General features: G+C 57.6%; 1 protein-coding gene across 2 annotated transcripts; it reads right to left on the reverse strand.

The window, feature by feature from the left end:
• Nucleotides 1-1,265: 1,265 nt before the first annotated feature.
• Nucleotides 1,266-20,909, reverse strand: CCDC102A (coiled-coil domain containing 102A). Of its 2 annotated transcripts, XM_032325074.1 has the most exons (10): nt 20,795-20,909; nt 15,537-15,546; nt 13,155-13,895; nt 10,994-11,220; nt 8,261-8,369; nt 6,205-6,321; nt 5,610-5,819; nt 5,210-5,380; nt 3,755-3,858; nt 1,266-1,520 (listed from the first exon to the last, which is right to left on the reverse strand). In XM_032325074.1, exons 3-10 carry the CDS (start codon nt 13,743-13,745, stop codon nt 1,391-1,393), a joined length of 1,659 nt encoding a protein of 552 aa, XP_032180965.1. In that variant the 5' UTR covers nt 13,746-13,895; nt 15,537-15,546; nt 20,795-20,909; the 3' UTR covers nt 1,266-1,390. The 2 variants fall into 2 exon arrangements, with proteins under 2 accessions (XP_032180965.1, XP_032180964.1); XM_032325073.1 differs by lacking the exon at nt 15,537-15,546 and having other exon boundaries at nt 13,155-13,902.
• Between the last annotated feature and the right edge of the window lie 13 nt (nt 20,910-20,922).

A 20,922-nucleotide genomic window follows, 5' to 3' on the forward strand; every position in this document is an offset into this window, starting at 1 on the left:
CGGGCCCTGGCTTGTGGGGAAAGCCCTATGGCGGGTGGCTCCCTATGGCTGGGACTAGCCCACTCCTTCCTTTCCCCTCAGAGCCATTGAGGCAGCTCCCCTCTGCAGGCACGTGCCCCAGCGGCTCCTTGCACACCGCCTGAGCACAGGGAGCTCGCCTCTTACGCTGGCTAAGACAGATCCTCTCTGCGGGCAGATCCTCTCTCTGCAGAAAGCAGGCCTGCTGCCGAGGATTCATCTAGAGAATCTCATTAAGGGCAGGGGTCTCAGTGTCACCTCGACCTGTACATGCAAACATGTAGGCTACTGTGTTCTGAGTAACAGTTTCCACCAGATTTAACAGAAATCTGCTGGCTATAGAGGGCTTAGAAATGAAGTTTCAAAAATAAAATTAAAATTAAAATTACCTGCAATTTCATTACCTAGAGCAGGGCTGGGGAAAGAGAAAAGGATTTATTATTTATGGTGTTTATACCCACCTCCGGTCGGTCGCCTGAACTTCATCCCTTGGGACAGAGCCCATCTGGCAAATCCCTCCTCTTCAGGGCACACCTTTAAGTACTTTAATAATAACTAACCTTTACTGAGTTCCAGACGAACTCCTCTTATTCTCCTGACACCTGTAGGAGACGCCTCAGTTTACAGAGGGAGAAACTGAGGCTCAGAGAGGTCAGGTCACTTCCCCATGGCTGCACAGCCAGGAAGGGGCAGGGACAGAGGTTTGAATCCATCTGGTACAGGCTCGCAGACCCCTGTCCTCCAGATAAGACACATACCAGACGTTTCCTTCCCCCTGCAAGAGGCAGATTCCAGGCCACTGCGCGGCTCAGATGCTCATCCATTCATTCTTTCTCACATTCGTTCATTCAGCAAGTCGCCTGACGTTCGGGAGCTCAGGCTGGGTGTGGACCCAGGCTGACTGCTGTCCCCTACACCTCCTGTCCCCACCTGCCACACTCTGAGGACTCTGCCTCGAGAACCCAAACTCCATTTATTACAAAAGACTGAGTTTAGCACATTTGTCAAAAGCTCTACCTCACCCCCAAGGTTCAGAGAGGCAGCCTGGGTCGAGGCCCCGACAGCCCCCTTTGACACCCCCTTGCCCCTGCATGAAGGTCCTGGGTGGACAGGGTGCTGAGACTGGGTCCTGGAGTGGTCCCGTGTTTGCAGACCAAACGGATCCAAGGACCCCACACACATATGTGAAATACACACGGATAATGTATACACAGGCTGTGGCTTCCCCTCCACAGGGTGTTGCTGGGATGGGAGGACGACGTCTGCCACAGCGGGGAGCACGGCTGGGCAGCTGTGTCAGCTGGAGCCGACGGTCAGCCTGGGCACCCAGGGGCCTGTGGCCACAGGCAGGTCCTGTCCGGCCCTGGGAGCTCTAGGCCACCTGGATCTGCAAGTCCTCGTCCTCATCCAGGTCGCTGGCTCCGTCCCCGGCCTCCTCGGTGCCAAAGCGAGCACTTCGGATCTTCCCGAAGAGGGGGGCGCTCTGCTGCTGCCTGCGGAGCCTGTGGGCCGGGTGACAGGAGGGTCGGGACAGTCAGTTGATCGTGGGCGCTGCAAACAGCTCGGCCCTTCCCTAGCATGTCCCTGCCGCTAGGCACCTGCTGGGGCCTTTTCCCTCCAGTTCCTCATGTCACTGCATCTTTCCAGAAGTCACTGGGATGACGGAGGTACTACCCTCACTTGACAGACAAAGAGACTGAGACACCAAGAGGTCAAGTAATGTGCCTATCCCCCAGACAGCAGGGAGTGAGGCTGGGCTCTGCAGCAGGCTGAAGCCGGAGAGGTGAAGCAGCCCCTTAAGGTCACCGTGCTAGGATTCGAACCCACACCAGGCTCCAAAGACCACAGGGAGAAAATCTGGAGGTGGAAGAGTCGGTGGTCTCCTTTACCCTCCAAGACAATGACAAAGGGCTCTGCCCTAGCTCTTCCCCACTCTGAAATTCCTAAAGCCCCAGTTTACGAGGGCTGGTGGAGGAAATGCCCATCCCCCCAGCCGAGTGGCCGCCTTGGCTCCATCTTACTGGAAGGCATGAATTATTAACACGGCAGGGAGGGGCCCAGGCGGGGGCCTCCATTACTGCGCAGTGATTTAGTGAGCTGTCCCCGGAACATTAAAGCACAAAAAGTTGGAAAATAAAACAAGGCAGCGGTCCTGGGCAGCCCTACCCTCCCCGTTGGAAGCACTCAAGAGGCTGGGCACAGCCTGCCTGCCCATTTTGGAATGAACGGGGCCGAAGGACGTGGCCGAAGGACGTGGCCAAACAACACTGCGGTAAAGCCCGGGGCTTGGTGGTCCCTGGGGGTGGGGGGTGGGGAGACAGAGCAGGCAGCACTGGTCGGACATGAACTGTGACCTGTCATGCCTGGGCCCTGTGCAGCATGTTATGGGCAGTATCCCAGGTAGATGGGGAAACTGAGGCCAGGCTGGCTATGTCACACATCTGTGAGGCCTGACTCCGTGGCCTGTATTCCGAGCCACAGAAACTCAGCATGTGGCAGCACGCAGTATAGGCTCTGTAAAGCATGGCACTGATGGCCGGGGGGTTGGGGGCGATCTGGCCGGACCCCCCATCCCAGCAGTGTGGCCGTGGACACACCCTCCCTCTTAGCCTTAGTTTCCTTCTCTGCCAAGCTTCCTAGAAAAAATATCTTCCACTTCCCTTCTCTTGTAGAAGGGTGATTCTTGGTGGCATAACGTGGGACCCAAATAGAAGACCCCTCCTCCCCCCAGCCCCAGCAACCCCCTAGGGGGAGTAGCAGCAGCAACAGCTGACAGTTCTTCAGCACTTACGACGGGCCGGGAGCTTTTACGAGCTCCCTGAATTCTCACAACAAGCCAGGGTTAAGAAGTGTTATCATCCCCACCTTACAGAGGAGGAAACGGACACAGAGAGGCCAAGCGAGTGATCCAAGACCACCACGGGCCACTTCCACAGCTACTAAGCACAAATTCCCACCCACCTGGCTGCAGAGCCCCGTCCCTCTATCCTCTGACATCACCAGAAACTGCGAGGTAAGAGCCTGGCACAGGCCTGGCACAGGAAGTCAGCACAGTGGTCCTGATACTCTTGGCTGGTGGGCGTGTGTAGAGTAAGGAGGGCCTTGGACTTGGCTCTCTGTCACCGTATGGGCCTAGGGAGAGTGTTGGGAGAGGGGCACCTTGGAGTATTGGGATGGGTGGTCAGGAAGGGAGGGAGAGTGTGATGGGTGGGTGGGTCCCGTGGGTGCAGCTAATGGCTTCAGGTGGGTCCCGAAGGCTGCAGCTGATGGCTTGGGCACACCATTAGGGCTGGGGCTCCTCCATGCTTCCCTGCCTTCCCATCGCTCAGATCCCAGCTGGCCTGGGGTCACCGCAGCCCAGGGATCCTGGGGGCTGCTTGTTCTTCCTATCCATGACTCCCCAGACCCTTGGGCCCTGCCTGCTGCCCCACCTTGGACCTGGCCTCTGGCCCTCCTTCCTCCCCTCTCACCACCCACCCACCTGCCGGCCAGCCAGTTGCACGCCCATGATTCCAGGGCCCCCAGCTGGTCTCACTTCCTGCACTCCCTGTCCCTGCTTTCCTGTCCCTGGCCCTTCCTGCCTGGAGGGGACAGGATTCTGGCCCCAGGGGCCTCAGATCTCTTCCTCTGCTGCCTTCCCCTCTAGCCTGGGCTGGGAGGAAGTCTCTCCTTGGCCGGCTTCTGTGTCCTGGCTGGGACTAACCCTCCAACCCCCTGGAGAGGGCGGCACGCCCACCTGGACTGCAGATGCTCCAGCTGCACTTGTAGGTTCTCGCTCTGCTCTGTCTGCTCGTCCAGCGACCGCTGCAGCTTCCGGGCCTGGTTGTGGGCCTCGTCCAGCTGGCAGGGGAGCAGGGCCAAGAGCGCGAAGGTCACCTTGAGTCAGCCTGGCCGGCCATCTACCCGGGACCGGCCACTCCTGCCATTCTCTGCCTTTCCCAAGAGAAGTCCGTATCTGTCCTTTGAGGCCCAGACCAAGGCCCACCTCCTCCAAGGTAGCATGCCTTTGCTCCTCCCCATTCCCTGCTGCCCTGCCTTCCAAATTTACCCATTCTCCCATCCACCCAATCATCTACCCACCCATCCATCCACCCACCTATCCAACCATCCATCTACACATCTATCCGCCCATCCAACCAGCTATCTACCCATCCACCCACCCAACCAGCCACCTGATCTATCCATCTATCCACCCACCCACCCACCTGTCCAGTCACCCACCCATCCACCCATCAATCCACTCACCCAACCATCCACCCATCTACCCACCCATCCACCTAGTCACCCACCCAACCACCCATCTAGTCACCCACCCATCCTATCCATCCACCCATCCAACTTCCCATCCAGTCACCCACCCTACCACCCAACCAATCATCCACCCTCTAACCCCCCAACCACACCTCCACCCACCCACCCACCTATTCAGTCACCTACCTATCCACCCATCAATCCACCCACCCACCCATTCAGTCACCCACCAATCCATCTACCCTTTCACCCACCCATCCAATCACCTACTCATCCACTCACCTATCCACCCATCCATCCACTCATCTACACACCTGTCCAATCACCCACCCAACCACCTATCCAGTCACCTACCCCTCTACCCACCTAGTCACCCATCCATCCAAGCACCCATCCATCCAAGCACCAGTCCATCCGGCCACCCTCCACCCACCAACCCACCTATCCAGTCACCTACCCATCCATCCATCCATCCAGTCATCCCCCCATCTACCCATCCAGTCACCCACCTATCCATCTACCCACCCATCCATCCATCAATCTATCTACCCACCCACCCCTCCATCTATCCACCCACCCACCTGTCCAATCACCTACCCATCCTCCCATCCATCCAATCACCTATCAGACATCTCTTCTGACATCTCATCCTCCGGTCCCCATCCACTGGCTCCTCTATTCTTTCACATATCCATTCGTCCATCCGTGGAATTACTTTGTTGTTCCATTTCCACGTCTACGTGCTACACAGACCACCTGCATGTCCACCACTTGTCTATCCATTAACCTATTCAGTTGCTCGTCCCTCCTACCCGTCCATTCTTCCCAAGCACCTATCCACCGACCACCGGACGACCGCAGAGGGACCCAAGAAGGCCGTGCAGCCCCCTCCTCCGCCGCCGAGGTCTGAGGCTGCCCTGCGGGCCCCACAGGGGCTCACCTCGTCCTCGGCCTGGGCCAGCTCCTTCTTGAGCTCCTCCACCCGCAGCCGTAGCTTCTTCACCTCCGCCTCGTGCTGCTCCACCCGCCGGTTGGCGTGTGCCAACTCGGCCACCTTCTCTTGAAACTGCTTCTTTAGCTTGCCGTGCACATGCTTCAGGTCGGCCAGCTCCTGCGGGGGAGCATGTGGGGTCACAGGGCGCCCAACGGCTCCCGGCTTCGAGGCTGGAGGGGTAGCGTGAAAGCACGGGTGCGGGGCATGGCCCCGGGGGACGCCCGGCGGGAGCGGCTTCTGGGGCCATGGCTGCCTCTGTCCTCCCCACCACCGCCCCCTGTGGGCAGGAGCTCAACACACAGTAGGTGCTCTGCCCTGGCCTTGGCTGAACCGCCCACTACCCCACCTTGTTCTTCTCGAAGAGCGCAGCCTGGCTGGCCCGCAGGTCACAGTCCAGGGCGTTGGCTGTCTGCCTCCGCCGCCGGGCCAGCGCCTCCTCCAGGTCCCCGACCTGCGCCCGCAGCTTCTTGTTCTCGCGCTCCAGGCCCAGCTTCTCAGTCTCCAGCCGCTCCCGGCGACCCCACTCGGCCGCGTTCTCTGCCTGCAGCCGCTCCATCTACCACAGGGCAGGACAGGGTCAGGTCTCCAGGGGGAGAGGGGGCAGAAAGGCCTGAGCTGCGTGCTCCCTGTCCCCACCTCCCCCTCCAGAGCCATTTTTGGCTCCAGGAAGCAGATCCAGCTGCGGCAGCTATAATTAACCTGGGCTGATTTCACGGCGTGCAGGATGTGAGGGTACGCTTCTGGTCTCTGTGTAGGAGAAAGGCCTGCCGCCCCCCGCAGACCGCACTACCTTCCGGGTGTGGCTGGTTCCTGCCTCAGCGCACAGACCTCCTCCTTTTCCCTCTTAGAAGAGTGGTTGGCTGATGGAGGCCAGGCCCCTGCCTCCCCCCAATGCCCCCCGGCCAGCCCCAAGCCCTCCCAGGTCCCGCAGGCGGCCTCACCTCACCCCTCAGCTCTGCCATCTTCCTGTCCATGCTGGACCGTGCACCTAACTCATCCTCCAGGTCTTCGGACATGCGACCCAGCTCGTCCTGGTGGGCCTCCTTCAGGATGCTGAGCTGCAGGACACAGTGCAGCCAGGTTCCGTGAGAACCAACTGGGTACATCCCAGAACCGGTGCCGGTGCAGGAGTGCTCAGCAAGGAGCCTGATGTGGTGCCCCGATGTGCCCCCCGGTATCCAGAACAGAGCCTGAATCTGACTGCTGGTGCTGCCTCTGGCATTTCACACCTCCTACCTCCTCATGGCCATCTGGCCTCCCAGCATCCACTTGGGGCCCCTGTCACCCCACCTTCCACAACAGTAGCTCAGAATGAGCGCTTTAAAAAAGATAAATCCAACCACACCCCCATCCCTGGGTGCCTTAGGATAAGGCCCGACTCCTTTCTATGGTCTCACAGTATGGATGGACCCTTGCCCATCTCTCCTCTTAGTTCACTGTGCTCTAGGCTCGAGTCCTCAAACACACCAAGTTCCTATCCACCACTGGACCTTTGCACATACAGTTCTCTTTACCTGGTACACTCTTTCCAAGTTGTTTTACAGGATTGACTTTTTACATTCTTAGGCTTTGGCCTAAATGCCCCTTCCTAAAGGGAGGCCTCTCTCCTCCTCCCTGACTACAAGGGGTGTTTCCTTTACTCTTGGTCTCACTCCCGCAACTAGCATGTGCGCACAGGAGGACAGAGCTGTCCACCTTTGTATCCCCATATGGCCTTGGCACTGGGTAGCCCTGGGAACTGACTGAAAGCACTCTATCTGAGCAGGTCTGCGTGTGGGTGCGGGCCTGGCCACACGAGGATTGCCTGGGATGACGGTGGCATGGCACGGATGTCCTGTCGTATAGCAGGAAAAACAACAAACTATCACTGTGTGCGATGACACGAGTAAGCTCAAATCCGTAACACCGAGGGAGAGCAGCCAGTTATGAAAGAGAATCTTGACATCTACCTGGTAAACGGAACATTCATGTTCTATTCACTTCTCCACAAAGCATTTCACTTCCTAACTTGAAAAGATTAAAAAGGGAGATTCCCGGACCCATCCCCCAAAAGATGCTGCTTCTGGAGAGTGAGGGTTTTAGGATTTTTCCTGAGAGAGTCTACCGTGAAATAGTCTTGGTTGCTTCCAGGGCAGTTTCAGGCTCTGAGGTCTGGGGGAATCTTTGCTCCCTCTAGAAATGCAGCCTGTCCCGCAGACTTTCTCTGGGTGGCTGCGCCCCCTGGTGGCCACAGAGGGCCCACACAGGAGGCAGGACCTCAGTCTGCCCTGAGCCCCCAAACTGCAGTGGTGGGATCTCCTCTCCGCCAGGTGGACCTTCAGTTTTGTCATTTATAAAATGGGGACCTCAGGGTCCAGCTTCCTTGACTCCCTGAAGCATCACTGAGATGGAGCAACACTAGACCTCATGAATGCTACCCTTCAGCGTGGACTATGAAGCCCACTGAAGTCTGGCTCCCTCGGAACCTCATCTTTCACCTACTTCCCTCCAGCCACACTGCTCTCTGCTTCCTGCACATACTAGGCTTACTCCGAACTCAGGACCTTTGCATGCGCTGTGCCTTCTGCCAGGAACTCTGACCCCATAACCTCTCAAGGATGGCTTCTTTAGGTCTTGCCTCAAATATCACCTTCTGAGAGGCCATCCTTCTTTTTTTAAATTTTAACTTATTTACTTACTACTTTCTTATTTTATTTTCTCAGAAATGTCATTCTTGACCCACCACCCCATGTCTCTTATTCTGTCTGACACCTTCCTAGCTTATGAATTTGCCTGGTTACTGCTGGTACGCCCCGTGCCTCACCCACAGCTCCCACAAGATGCGCTCCTGGAGACAGGACAGGGACACCGCCTGCCCCAGCACTCAGAACAGCGGATGGCGCGTGGCCAGAGCTTGACGAGGAATGACTGAACTCCCTCCTTTCTCCCACTCCCACTGCTGAAAGTTAGCAGTGCGATGCTGCTTCCTCTAGGAAGATCACCGTCTCCAGCTCTCACCTGCTTGAGCATTTCCTGCTTGGTCTTGTTCAGTTCCTCGTACTTGATCTTCCACTGGCTCAGCTCCCCCTCCAGCTTCTCAATGTTCCTGCTCAGCGCCAGTTTATCCCTGGAGAGAGGAGGAGAGGTAGACATGGGGGTGAGCCCACTGAGGGTCTCTGCTGAGAGTCCTCCCGAGCGGCCTATGCCTGGGGAGCCGGTGTCTGAAGTCCTTGGCTCGGCATTCAAGGCCCTGGAACCCCACATTGTGGAAGGCACCCCGATTTTGCATTCCTTTGGGAGCTGGACTCCCCACCCCCTGCACAACTGCAGGTGTCCAGAGAAGTATGTCCAGGGTGTCCAGGGATGCGGGAAGGTGACCAGGACTCCAGGGCATTGGCTGTGCCTGGCCAAGAATCTCATGTTAAACTGCCAAAAAGGACCTCTGTTTCTGTTTTGTGTACTAGGGTTGCCTGTAAGGCTTAGTTTGAACACATGGTTCTGGGGTCAGAAAAGCTGGAAAACGCTGTCCGTGGGTCTCAGATGGAGGGGTTCCCTCTTGTCATCATCACTGGGTGGAGGGTTCTCCTACGATCCTCACTCTACACTCTGCTCTGCGCAGGAATGAGATGCTGGCGGTAAACAGCATGGGGCCTGGCCCCAGCACACAGCAGGTGCTCAACGAAGAGCTGTACTTACCCTCACTCTTCAGCACGCTGTGCCTCATGGCCCCCCGCCACCAGCCTCCCTCTCGGGAGCCCTGACCTATCACGCCTCTAACACAGGCTTCTCAGAGGAGACAGGGCACCCTCTAGGAGGCGTTTCTGGAAACCCTGCATGACCGGCTCACTTGGTGGGCAGGGACAGGGGTGCCTACGTCCTGCACTGAAGTCCCCAGGGCCATCCCACCCCTCCAGGGATGATTTTGCATCCTCTGTCAAGGGTGCCCAATCAGACACCCCCGGGTGTGCAAACCATCTGAACGCAGACCCTCGCTCTGATTAACACGTGAACAGAAAGTATCTTTTGTACTCACAGTCCTTCCCCAGGAACAGAATCACTGTATAAACTGAGGGAACGGTGTGCTTTGCTTGCTTCAGAACTTTCCCAAAGGCTGTTCCTCTCTCAGGAAATCTTGTCACCACGACAGTGCTGGCATATCGAGCGGCGGACCCTGCCTGCCTGCACCTGCTGTTTTTGTAGCTGTCCCGGGAGGTGACTTAACTGAGCCCGTCCACACAAAACCTGACTTGGAGGATGAGCTAAGGACATATTTACTGGGAGGGTTATCAACACTACCCCTCTCTGTAAGGGCTCCAGATTCTGACCACATCTGCCCCTCGGACACCATGGATTTCAACCGCATGGGTCCACTGACATGCTGATCATTTTGATAAAAATGGTACAGTACTGTATTTTCCTTTCTTTTTCTTAATGTTTTCTTTCCTCTAACTTCCTTTATTATAAGAATACAGCACGTGATACACAAGACATACAAAATACATGTCAGTCGACTGTTTATGTTAACGGTAAGGCTCTGGTCAACGAATTAAGTTTTGGGGGATCAAATTTAAGGAATCAGATTTTCAACTGCATGGGGCTGTGTGTCAGTGCCTCTGAGCCCCACATTGTCCAAGCATCGACTACACTTCATTATTTCTTCTAGGGGAGCCAGGCCTGAGTGTGTCCATGTCATAATATGTACATTTTGTTACAAATTCCCCTCATTTCTGCTTTACATTTCAGTTAGCGGAACAGGTTGTTTTTTGCCCCTCTTGCTTAGACAATTTTATGGTCTCATAGCTCTTGAGGCTAGAAGTCCAAGATCAAGGTGTCAGGAGGGTTGGCTCTGAGGCCCATGAGAAGGAACCTGTAACCTGTCCCCTTGCTTCTGGGAGTTCGCGGTCCATCTCTGGTGTCCCTGACTTACAGAAGCATCTCCCGGTCTCTGCCTTCACACTATCTATGCATTTAATTTCTGGACGGATAGGGAGTATTACAAAATGTTCCTTAGAATCAGGCCTTGCCTGACCAAGGTGACCTCCACGTTCTAAATCCACTGGTCAGCACCTTGTCCTCGTCCTCCTTGACCAGCTGCTCCCACCCTCCTCTGTGAAACAGGTGCTCCTGGTTTCCCTGACCCTTCTCAAACTTCCTTCTGTCTCTTCTGCCGCTGGGCTCGTCTTCCGACCTCTAAAGCCAGAGGGCTCCAGGGCTCCATCCTCTGACCTTCCTCACCCAGCTCACGGCTTTTGAAATCATTTATTCCCTGCCGAGTCTTGCATTTTTACCTCCAGCCCAGATGTGCCTCGTGAACTCCGGACTCATCCACATACCCAGCTGCTGCCTCCTTGTCGTCTCAAATTCAACTAGTTCAAACCCGAATTCCCATCTGCAACCCCTCAACCTCCCTGACCCTTCTTCCCTGCTCTTCCCTTTGCCCAGGACGTGCTCCCCGCTCTGGGACGTGAGCTCCATGAGGCAGGGAGTGGGGAGGGTCGGGAGCACAGGTCTGACTCAGCAAATGCACGATATGTATGTTATTTGAATAAATAACTTGCATTGGTTAATAAATAAGGTTAATAAAACAAAACTGCTTTGTTCCAGTTAGAACACACTGCTCTGAAATTCTAGGCCTCAAGACTCAAGAGTGCCAGACACCTTCAGTGAGTGTCACGTTCTACAACACAGACTTGCATTCTGTGATTGTGAGGGGGCCCGCCTCTGGGGCTCTGCTTCTCCACCGTGACTTACTCTCGCTCCTTGAGCAGCACCTTCTGGGACTCATCTAGCCGCAGCCGCAGGGCGGTCAACTTGGATGCATCCTCCTCAATGGTGGCTGTGTCCTCCCAGGGCAGCCGGCTGCGCTCCTGGCGGCCTGAGCTGCCCCGAGGGCCCCCGGGCCCCGCGCTGCGTGCCTCCCAGCAGCCCTCAGGCTCCTCTGGTCTGCTCTTCAGCAGGCTCTCCACTAGCTCCAGCTCCTGTGGGGACCAAGGTGGAGGAGTGGCTGTTGAACCCTCACCCTCTTGGCTGACCTCATGGCCTTTCCCAGACCCTGGGTCTGGGATCAGCTTGGTGGGTAACCTTGGACAAGTCACAGAGCCCTCTGGGTCCCACCCCTTCACCTCTTGGAACTGTACACAGAGTCAGCCACCACAGTTCCCTGATTCCTAGAAAATGGCCCTGGACACGTGGACACTGTCATTGGAAGTATGCAAGCACATGGTGGGACACTGATGTGAATGGATGTAGAAGCAGGGACTCCTACAATGGATATGAACCAGATTCCCTCAGAAGGAATTCTAGCTCTAAGATTCCATTCTTCAGGTGCAAATACTAAGGCACCAGGAGATAAGTGACATAAAAGATGCATAGAAAGACAGCCCCTGTCAGCAGAACCAGCTCCCAGAATGGAAGCAGTGAGGGACTGTTAACTCAGTGTCAAGCTCCTGAGCTTCCCATTCTTCTTTGCCCCTCCAGCTTGCCCTGCTGCACCCAAGGGCTACCTCTGAGCACAGACCTGAGACACATCCATGGCCTCTGTTCCAGCCTGGCTTCCCCCGTGACCTTTCTAGATGAGTCTAGGCCAGCTCCTTCCCTGTCTGGCCCTCAGTTTCCCTATCTAGATGGGGGCTTCGAATGCCACCTGGTCCAAAGCCTTATTTTATAAATGGGGACACAGAGAGGGAAGGGACTGGCTCTGGGCCACAGAACACAGAAGTGGCTGGGCTGGAGAAATGAACTCAGACTGTAATGCCAAGGCTCCCCACGGTACGCGTCACCTCCTGGAGTGAGACTGACAATTGCAGCAAGCACAGGGCAGGAGCAGCACAGTAAGGCTGGTTGACAGGGGCTGTCCTCTGCCCCAAAGAAGAGCAATGAAGGAACGCCACCTGGCCGACCTGGGGAATTGGGGGCTTCAGCCACTGTGGGCAACAGTGCCCACTCTAGCCTACAGGGGTGCCAGGGGCTGCTCAAGGGAGGGGAAGGGGCAGCCAAGAATCTTAGCTGGAAGAGCTAGACTGTCTGGGGATGGAGCCCGGGAGGACTCCCGAGCCTGGACTCGGCTCCTAGAAGGTCTGCTGGGTCAGGAGATGCTGCCCTCCACAGCCACCATTCAAGCTCCGGCCACGCTGATGATTGCCGTGGACTCTGGAGGTCACCCGGGTTAACTACCCAGCACTCCAGTCACCAGAGGGGGTACCCTGGTACTTAATCTCCCTGCGCCACAGTGTTCCCATCCACCAAGCAAACACCTCGGGACTGTGAGAACTGCACATGTCGAGCTTACTGCCATCTGCAGGAGCCCACAGAATGAGGGGAGCGGCCATGCCCCGCTTCTGGGCCTCTGCAGATCTGGAACACCTGCTTGCACACTGCACGACCAATTCCTCCACATCCTCCTAGCCTTGGCCGAGATGGGACCTCTTCCAGGAAAGCTTCCGTGAAGCCCCCTCCTCAAAGCCTGGTTCAAGGACCTTCTCTGTGCTCCTAGTGCCCTGACAACCTCCCACCTCTCAGCTCTGACTGATGCGGGTTATAAATGTTTACCCCCTACATCCACCTCTCCAAGCAGCCCCCATTCAAGTTGAAGGGAAGAACAGATTCCTCTCTGCTGTTAATAGATGTCTACCAGGCACGAGCTTCCATCCCGCTCCTGCTGCAAACGGACGATTTTAAGGTTCTGTTGACTGCTCAGGTGTGGGAGTGGAAGGCCCACCAGATCCCCGCCTCTCCACTCTAGGGATCTCCGGAAGAATGCTGTCCTGAGGTCCCGAGGAACAGAGGCAGGTGCAGCTAAGTGAAACCTCCCAGGGGACTGAGCCCTTCCTATCCCCCTTTCTCAGTCCTGCCGCACCCCTTCCGGACCCCGCCCCCTCGCCAGACCCACAACCCCACTCGCGCCGCCGCGCACCTGGCTGCCCTGGGGCACTTCGGACCCGACGTCGCGCACGGGCTCCTGCTCCCTCTCGAGCTCGGGCTCCGGCCCGTCTGGTGTCCTGTCGGCGGCCCCCCGGGCGCCCCGCAGCCGCGCCAGCTCGCGGCCCCGCGCCTCGCACTCGCCCTGCGCCTCCTGGCGTTCGCGCCGCGCGCCAGCCAGCTCCTTGGTGAGCGCGTCGAGGCGCTGGCGCAGCTGGCGCACCTCCTCCCGCGCGCGGTTGCGCTCGGCGCGCACCTTGCTCCACTTCTCGCGCCAGTTGGCCGTGCAATCCGACCACCAGCGCATGGTCTTCTCCATCTGCGCCGCCCGCGCGCGGGCCTCCTCCAGCTCCCGCAGCCGCAGCTCCTCGCGGCTCTCCCAGTCCCCGTCGGCCAACAGCGCGGGCGCCGGCGGCAGCGGCAGGGCAGGCGGTGGCCCCGGCGACGGCGTGCCGCTGGGCGGCGTGGGCGGCAGCGAGTCGGCCGGCCCCATGCGCTCCGGAGACGGGCTGCCTAGGATGGTCAGGAGGCTGCCCTTGGACAGCTGCGGGGACTCCGCCAGCCGGGGGCTGGGCCCGTGGCTCATGGTGCGGCCGAGCGGGCGGGCCCTGGGTTCCAACTCCGGGCGGACTCAGGGGCCCGACCGGGGATGCCTTCAGGACGGGATACCACTGGGCATGCTGACCACGGCTCTCCACTGCTCTCCTGGCCACTGGGTGGGGGAGGCCTCCTCCTCCTCGCACCTGTGGGAGAACGCAACTGTTAGAAGGCTGTGGCCCCCATCTGTCCATACCCCTAAGATCAGCCATGGGAAGGGCAAAACAGGCAGCAGGAAGAGCATGGGCAAAAGCAGAGAAACGGTCTGCCCCAGGAAAGCCCCGGTGAGGCTGTAGTGGTGAGCGAGAGTGGGCCTGTAACTGCTTCCTCAGGGGCCTCCAGACACCCTCCTGCAGACCCTTCACCCTGCAGCCAAGGCAGCTGATCTCAAACCCTGACCTGCTGTCCCTGACCTTCAAGTCCCACGTGATCCAGTGAATGGCTCGGGCTACTCCCACATCTCCACCCCAAGTGCAGTATGCTTGCACAATGGCATTGCTGCCTGGACTCCCCTCCCTACCTCTTCCTGCACTGGGCTCTCTTTTCAGCTTTAAAATGTATCTGAGTTGGGGCACCTGGGTGGCTCAGTGGGTTAGGACTCTGCCTTCAGCTCAGGTCATGATCTCAGGGCCCTGGGATAGAGCCAGGTAGCAGGGAGCCTGCTTCCCCTCTCTCTGCCTGCCTCTCTGCCTACTTGTGATCTCTCTCTCTCTAATAAATAAAATCTTTAAAAAAAATTTAAAAAAATGTATCTGAGTTATCACCTCCTCCTAGAAGTCCTCCAGGACCACCTAAGGCCAGCTGGCCTGCCCCGTCTGTATCTCCATCACGAGTGTAACCAACCTCACCTACCATTTATCTGTGTCTCCTCCTGCTCCCCATCCTTACCCAAGGCTGTGAGTTTGCTGAGGGCTGGGGCTGACTCCTGGCCATCCCAGCACAGGATGCCAATGGCAATAACATTTGAGAAGGTCTGACTACAGGCCAGGGGCCATGGCCATGGTCTTCTGTGAACTGACTTACTCCTCTCAATAGACTCAGGGGAAATGGCTCCCATTTATCACAGAAGAAAAGGGAGGCTCAGAAAGGTTCAAGCCCAGATTTGATTCCAGGTACAGGGTGAGGTGACGGCGAGGTGTGTGGTGAGTGCAAGGCATGCTCTGGGGTTAGGATGGAAATAAACCAGGGTCTAGATGGCAAGGGTGCAGCGTGGTGAGAGGTCCCACTGCTGGGCTCTGCTGTTCTGGATCACATCACTTTAAAAGACATGAGATGCACGTCCTTCTCTGTCCCCAACCCGTCACCCTCTCTCTCCATGGTGGTCTTGCACTGACCCCCACCAGCAGCCCCCGGGCCTCCACCCCAATGGCCAGCTCTTCCTCTGCGGGGCACTGCTGGTGAGGCTCTCATCAGCACCACAGCCAAGGGCCTCAGCACTGGCTGCTCCCAACACAGCCCGGCCAACTGTCTCTGTCCCCTCTAACCATCTCCCACCTCCAACCACTCATTCTCAGCAGGTGATCTAATATCAGAGTTGACAGCAGAAAAATGGAAGCCATCAGATGGGGACACCCTCCAGGTCCTGCTTCCTCCTCCCTGCCTCTAGGAGGCTGAAAAGGCTCTCCCTCCCTCCAGCCCAGGCTGTGCTCCAGAACCCCCCTATCCCTCTAGAAGGATATCCCTCAGATAACTGAGACTCAGCCTGGTCAAACTGGAACTCCTCTCCATTCCTCCCACAACCACCTCCTCCTTCTGGATGCCCCCTTTGGGAGAAGAGCACCTCCTCACTCCTTCATGCTGTGGAGGATGATCTGGAATCTGCTTTCTCCCCGCAACCCCCACCCTGCCACCTCCAAGTCCTGTCCGTCTGTCTGCCACACATCACAAGGAGCTAGCCACCTTCCTCCTACGTGGCCACTAGCCTGTCAAGCCACGACCATCACCTCCCATCTAGGCAATCATAGCCACTGCCTCCCTGCCCTAAGTTCCCCCGCAAGCTGTGCCTTCTTCAAATCCATTCTGAACAGCAACAGCCAGAGGGAGTTTTTACAAACGCCAATCTGATTGTGCCAGGGGCCACACGCTTTGTTGTCAGCAATAGCTGGGACAACTTTCTAGTGTCAAGTCCAAGCTCACGTTCTCTAGGAGTCCACCTCCAAAATTTCAATCCCGAAAGCAGCCCCCTGATGCCACCACTTGTTCTCTGTCCCTCCTGCCCACTGCAGCCCTCTTCCCTTGCCCAGCTCCCATTCCGTGGCCCTGATCTGGCCCTGGCGAATGCCTTTGGTGCCCCAGCCCCTCTCTTGTCTTCTTCTCTCCCGGCAACGCCAACCCAGGGCACCTCCCCAGCTCTATCTTGCCTTCCCCCATCCAAGCAGGAACGGTAGATTTTCCCACCATGTGGACAGGTGTCAGGACCGTTAGCATCTCAGAGTGTTCAGTGATTCTACTGCATTTCTCTAGTCTATTGGCTGTTTGTTCATTGTCTGCCTCCCTGCCAGGCATCAGTTCTAGGCTCAGCTTTGTCATCGACCTCATGTAAGCCACCTGCCCCTTTCTGGGTCTCAGTTTCTCCACCTGCAGAATGGGGCTGCGGTGAGGGTGAGGGAGACCAGTGCGCTTGATCAAGGGGTCCTTCAGATTCACGTGGATGCTAATGCAGTTCCCAGGCACCCCCTGCCCCTAGACTCATGCTTGGTAGGTGGGGGGTTGGGGATTTGCATTTTAGTAGTCCAAGCTGGAGATACTGAGTATTTGGTGATGCCTCGTTACCACCCAGAGTTTCATACATATAAACATCTATATAAACATACATATAAAAATGTATGTCTCAATGCCAACAACATCCGTGGGGACAAAGTCACACACACAGACACGGCCATGTGGAGGGAGGTTCCACCTCCCCATATTCCGCTAACTCCCTGGCAGGCTGCACGCCCTCTGACTCAGTCTCCCCACCTGTGCGGTGAGGTGGTTGGCCCAGATACCATCTGCATTCACAGACATCGCTGTTCACCCGTACACATGTGCAGACACACAGGCAGTCCCATGCAATGTGAATACAGATATGAAGACCTGGGCAGACACGCATGCCCTCCAGGATGGCCCCATGTGCCCACAGCTGTATGGCTGCAGAGACGCTCACCTCGGAACAGAGGGTCACAGATGCACCTGGAGACACATGCAGCCAACACACAGCAGGATACACACAGACACGCAGACACTCATCCCCAAGACAAACGCGGACACACACGAACACACATATGGGCACTCACACTCCTCCTCTCCCCGTTTTCCTGGCCCAGCTCCATGAGGAGAAGCTCTTGGAAAAGAAAAACAATGTGAGAGCCTGAGGGGGAGGGGAGGAGGCAGGAAATCCCAGTGCCAGCCCGGCGCCCGCCACAGCCGCACTGGTTATAGGGAGTGGGGGGAAGGTCCTCCAGGCTCTGTCTGTTGGGCCCTTCTGGCCACCCCTAAATGGAGAGGGTGGCAGGGATGGGGGCCAGTGCCATATCCTCGCTGTGTCCGGGAGCCACCAGGCCTGGCATGGGGCTCAGTGGCGTGGGGGCGGGCTCTGTCCAGGAATCTCCAGCCTGTCATGCAAGGGGCAGGCAGGCGCCGCCCAGGCCCCTAATGGCTTCCAGGCGCCCACGCTAGAGGCAGGGGTGGGCTCCAGGATCAGCTCCTGTTGTCCTTCCCAGCAGCCTGTCCCACTCCCTCCTGGGGGCTGGGGGAGGAAGGGGAGCAAGAGGGAAAAAGGAGCTCTGAACAGCCCTTCTGCCTTTCCTCCTGCAAGCCCAGGGTCCCCTGGAGGCTGTGTGTGCACACGTTGGGGAAGGGGTGGGGGGTCCTAAAGCTGGTTTTCTTGAGAAGCCCACTGACCAGCACACCAGGATCCCTGCACCCTGTGTAGATTCAGGGCAGACAGACCCTGCCTAGCAACGCCTTCCCTCATCCCCCCCTCCACCCCACTCCAATCCCACTCACATAACACAGCCCTGGGGAGACACTCACACATAGCCCTAGTAACCGATGCACTGAAAATCTTGCAACCCAGAAGCTCAGCTTACAGTTACAGAGCAGGCTCTGGCTGCCCTGTCCTGCCTGTCCCCTCCCCACCAGGCTCAGTACCTTCTTCCCATAGGGTATGTGTTTTTTGTGTGTGTGGGGTGGATTCCTCTAGGGTGTCACCAACCCCCAAAGAGCATATCAGGGAGGGACCAGCCACCACAGCCCTCAGAGAGCCTTCCCTGCCCCACCTGCCCCTCTCCTGCCTCCCACCAGCCAGACGGATCTATTCCTGCTTTAATCCTCACAGTTTCTGCTCATCCTGCTCCCCCAACTCAGAATGGCCCCCTTCCCCACTCCGGACTCTGATGAAACCCTCACCTGTCCTTCAAGCTCGGTTCTACCACCTCCAGGAAATGCCTTGATCTCCTCAGCTCCAACTGCTCCCCAGGGAGCACAGCCCTACAAACTGTCAGGGCCAGATCTGGCTAGCTGCTCTCTCCTCTTGCAACACACGCCTCTCTGATCCAGATGAGACACTTGCGCTACCCACAGCTTCTAGGACAGGCCTTGGATACAGGATTTGCTTAAAGCTGGCTGGTGGGGTGGGCAACTGAAGGCTAAACCGTGACCTTGCATCCCCTTAGTTGGGCAGTCCTCCCAGTGGGACCCACTCTCACAGGCATCTTCATTGCCCCAGGCAGCTGTTGGTCCACTCCAGGACAGAAACTAGAATGTTTCCATCCCTTCCTTACTTGCCTCAGGGTAGGCTCTCATCCCCCTTGGTCACAGAAAGTGACCAGTGGATCCCGCTGCTTGTGGAACTGTTTAGAAGGTCTCTCCCCGCTTCTTTCTCCATCAGCAAACTCCTACACATCCTTCAAGACCCTCTTCTGGGGAGCCTTCTCTGATTTCACACAGAGTATTCTGTATTCAGTATTCACACAGAGTATTAGTGTTCCCAAAACACTGGCACCTCCCTGTTCTTCAGCAGTAGTCACAAGAAATCTTGGTCTCTCTGGCTGTTAGCACAGGGTCCAGCATACAGCAGATGCTGCATAAATGCATTCTAGGCTGATAGATAGAAGATGGACGGTTAGGGGTCTTCTAGTGAAGACGGAAGACTGAACTATCCTTAAGGATAAGGAGTCATTTTGTGGCCATGCTCTGAAACAGACAAGTGTCTGAAACTGTCTATGGCCAAGGTCAAAGGCAGAGGTCATTTTGTGGCCAGGTCAGGGATCAGTCCTCTTACCCGAGGTAGCCTAACTGGACAACTTTGTTTTTTCCTTAGCATGTTTAGATGATGGTGAATATCCAGTGAGAGAAGTGAGCAAAGCTGAAGTCTGGATCTGGGCCAGCTGAGCGGCCTGGGGGTTGCCAGGTGGCCCAACTCTTCCCTCAAACTCAGAACACTCCTCCGTCTTTCCAGAACCTTTCAGGTGGCGCTCTGGAGCTGCCCATGGCCACAGGCCTGGCTGTGGGCAGGGAGCAGAGCCCGGCAGGAAACCGCAGAGGACAGCCTGATTGGATAAATGCAGGGTCCAAGGCTGGTCAGCCCACAGACTGTGGGCACCTGTTCCTCGGACCTGCTGCCTGGGCTCCAGCCACTGGATCACCAGGAGGGACTGAGAGGAGTGAGGGAGGTAAGCGGGGCCTGCAGGCTGGACCTGAGCCCCAGGGTAGGCACCTCTGGCCTGTCCCAGGAATCCCCATCTCAGACCAAGGAGCCACTCGGATCTCAATGTGATCTAGATGTCCTAGATCACATTGAGAACTCCTTTCTTTATAACCAGCCAGCTTAGGCCCAGAGGAGTGACTACTTGCCTACAAAGGGGACCAGCAGCAACGTGGGGGTGACCTGGGGGTTAGGGCTGGAGTGCTGGGATTGGCTGCTTCCACTCCTGGGATATGTCTACCTGAGGGCATGAATTCCCCTGGGAACACTTACAGGATGGGGGTCCTGGGGCATCAGGCCAAGTGGCCAGGCATAGCTGGTATGGGAGAGAGTGAGTGTGTCTTTCATGGGGGCCAGCCGGCCTCTCAGCCACTCCTTCAACTATTCTCCCTGGTAGAAGGGACATCCCACCAGACCCCGGCTCTGCCACTGATAGGCTGCGTGATCATGGGCAACTTTCTGCCCTAGCTGGGACTGTTTCCTTGCCTGTACCGTGAAGAGAGGAACTAACAAGATTCCTAAAAGCTCTGTCCAACAAGTGGGCAGACCCTGCGCCAACCTGAACCAACCTGAACCAACCCAACCCCCATCTAGGTCTGTACAACCCACCCTTAAGATACAGAAACCAGAGCCAGGGCGGAGAACGGGCTTGCCAGCTATCACCCACCCGCACCATCAGAACGGTGAGGCAACTGAGGCCCACTCCAGTCTCCTCGCACTGGGCCATCGCTCTAACTGCCCCAACTCCTTCCAGAAATTCGCTTTCTGCCCTCCCACGCCACAAACCGCGTCCGCCCTCACTTCCTTGCCCCCTCACCAGCCTCCCCAGTCCGGCAAAGACGCCCCGCTCCCTCTAGCGGCTGGCGGAGGGCAGAGGGGGCTGCCGACCCCGCGAGGCGCGGTCCCGCCCACCTCGCCGTGCGGCTCCCATTGGCGGCCCCCGCGGGCCGGGGCGGCAACGCCGTGCTCCCATTGGATAGTGCGCCCGTCCATCCCGCACTCGCCATGGTGACCACGTTGGGTCCCCCGGGAGAGTTCCAAATTCCGCCCCCGCCCACCGCCCCCCTCCCGTCCCGTCCCGGCCCGCAGCCTTCCGTAGGAGGCCCTGCCCCACCCCCGCCAGCCCCCGCAGCCCCTCCACACCCGAGGTCCAGGGTCCCGGGAGGTGGGGGGAGCCCAGGCAGGGGGCTAGGAAGTTCTGCTCGGAGTTTGGGGGTTGCTGCGGACGCTGAGCCCCTCTCCTCCAGCACGCCCCCAACTTAACCCCTTCTCTCCCGCGGAAGGTTCGCTGTCTGGAGGGAGTTCCCGGGACACAGCGGCTTGCCGCCCCCTGCACTGCCGCCCTCGCTCACCTCGGCCGGGGACCCGCGGGCTCCGGATGTCCGACCCGCTGCGGCTGGGCGGAGCGGGCACGGGGCTTGCTGCGGCCGCCGCCTGGAGGGCCGAGGGAGGGCCGCCGAGTCTCCTCCTCCCTCCGGGG

Source organism: Mustela erminea, chromosome 19, assembly GCF_009829155.1.
Source record: "Mustela erminea isolate mMusErm1 chromosome 19, mMusErm1.Pri, whole genome shotgun sequence".
NCBI classification, from domain to species: domain Eukaryota; kingdom Metazoa; phylum Chordata; class Mammalia; order Carnivora; family Mustelidae; genus Mustela; species Mustela erminea.

Coding starts and splice junctions, on each gene's coding strand:
- CCDC102A (XM_032325073.1), bottom strand. CDS start 13,745: ATGAGCCACGGGCCCAGCCCCCGGCTGGCGGAGTCCCCGCAGCTGTCC. Junction 6,322..8,260: donor AGCAGGAAATGCTCAAGCAG/GTGAGAGCTGGA, acceptor TGTGTCCTGCAG/CTCAGCATCCTGAAGGAGGC. Junction 5,820..6,204: donor TGGCAGAGCTGAGGGGTGAG/GTGAGGCCGCCT, acceptor GCCCTGTGGTAG/ATGGAGCGGCTGCAGGCAGA.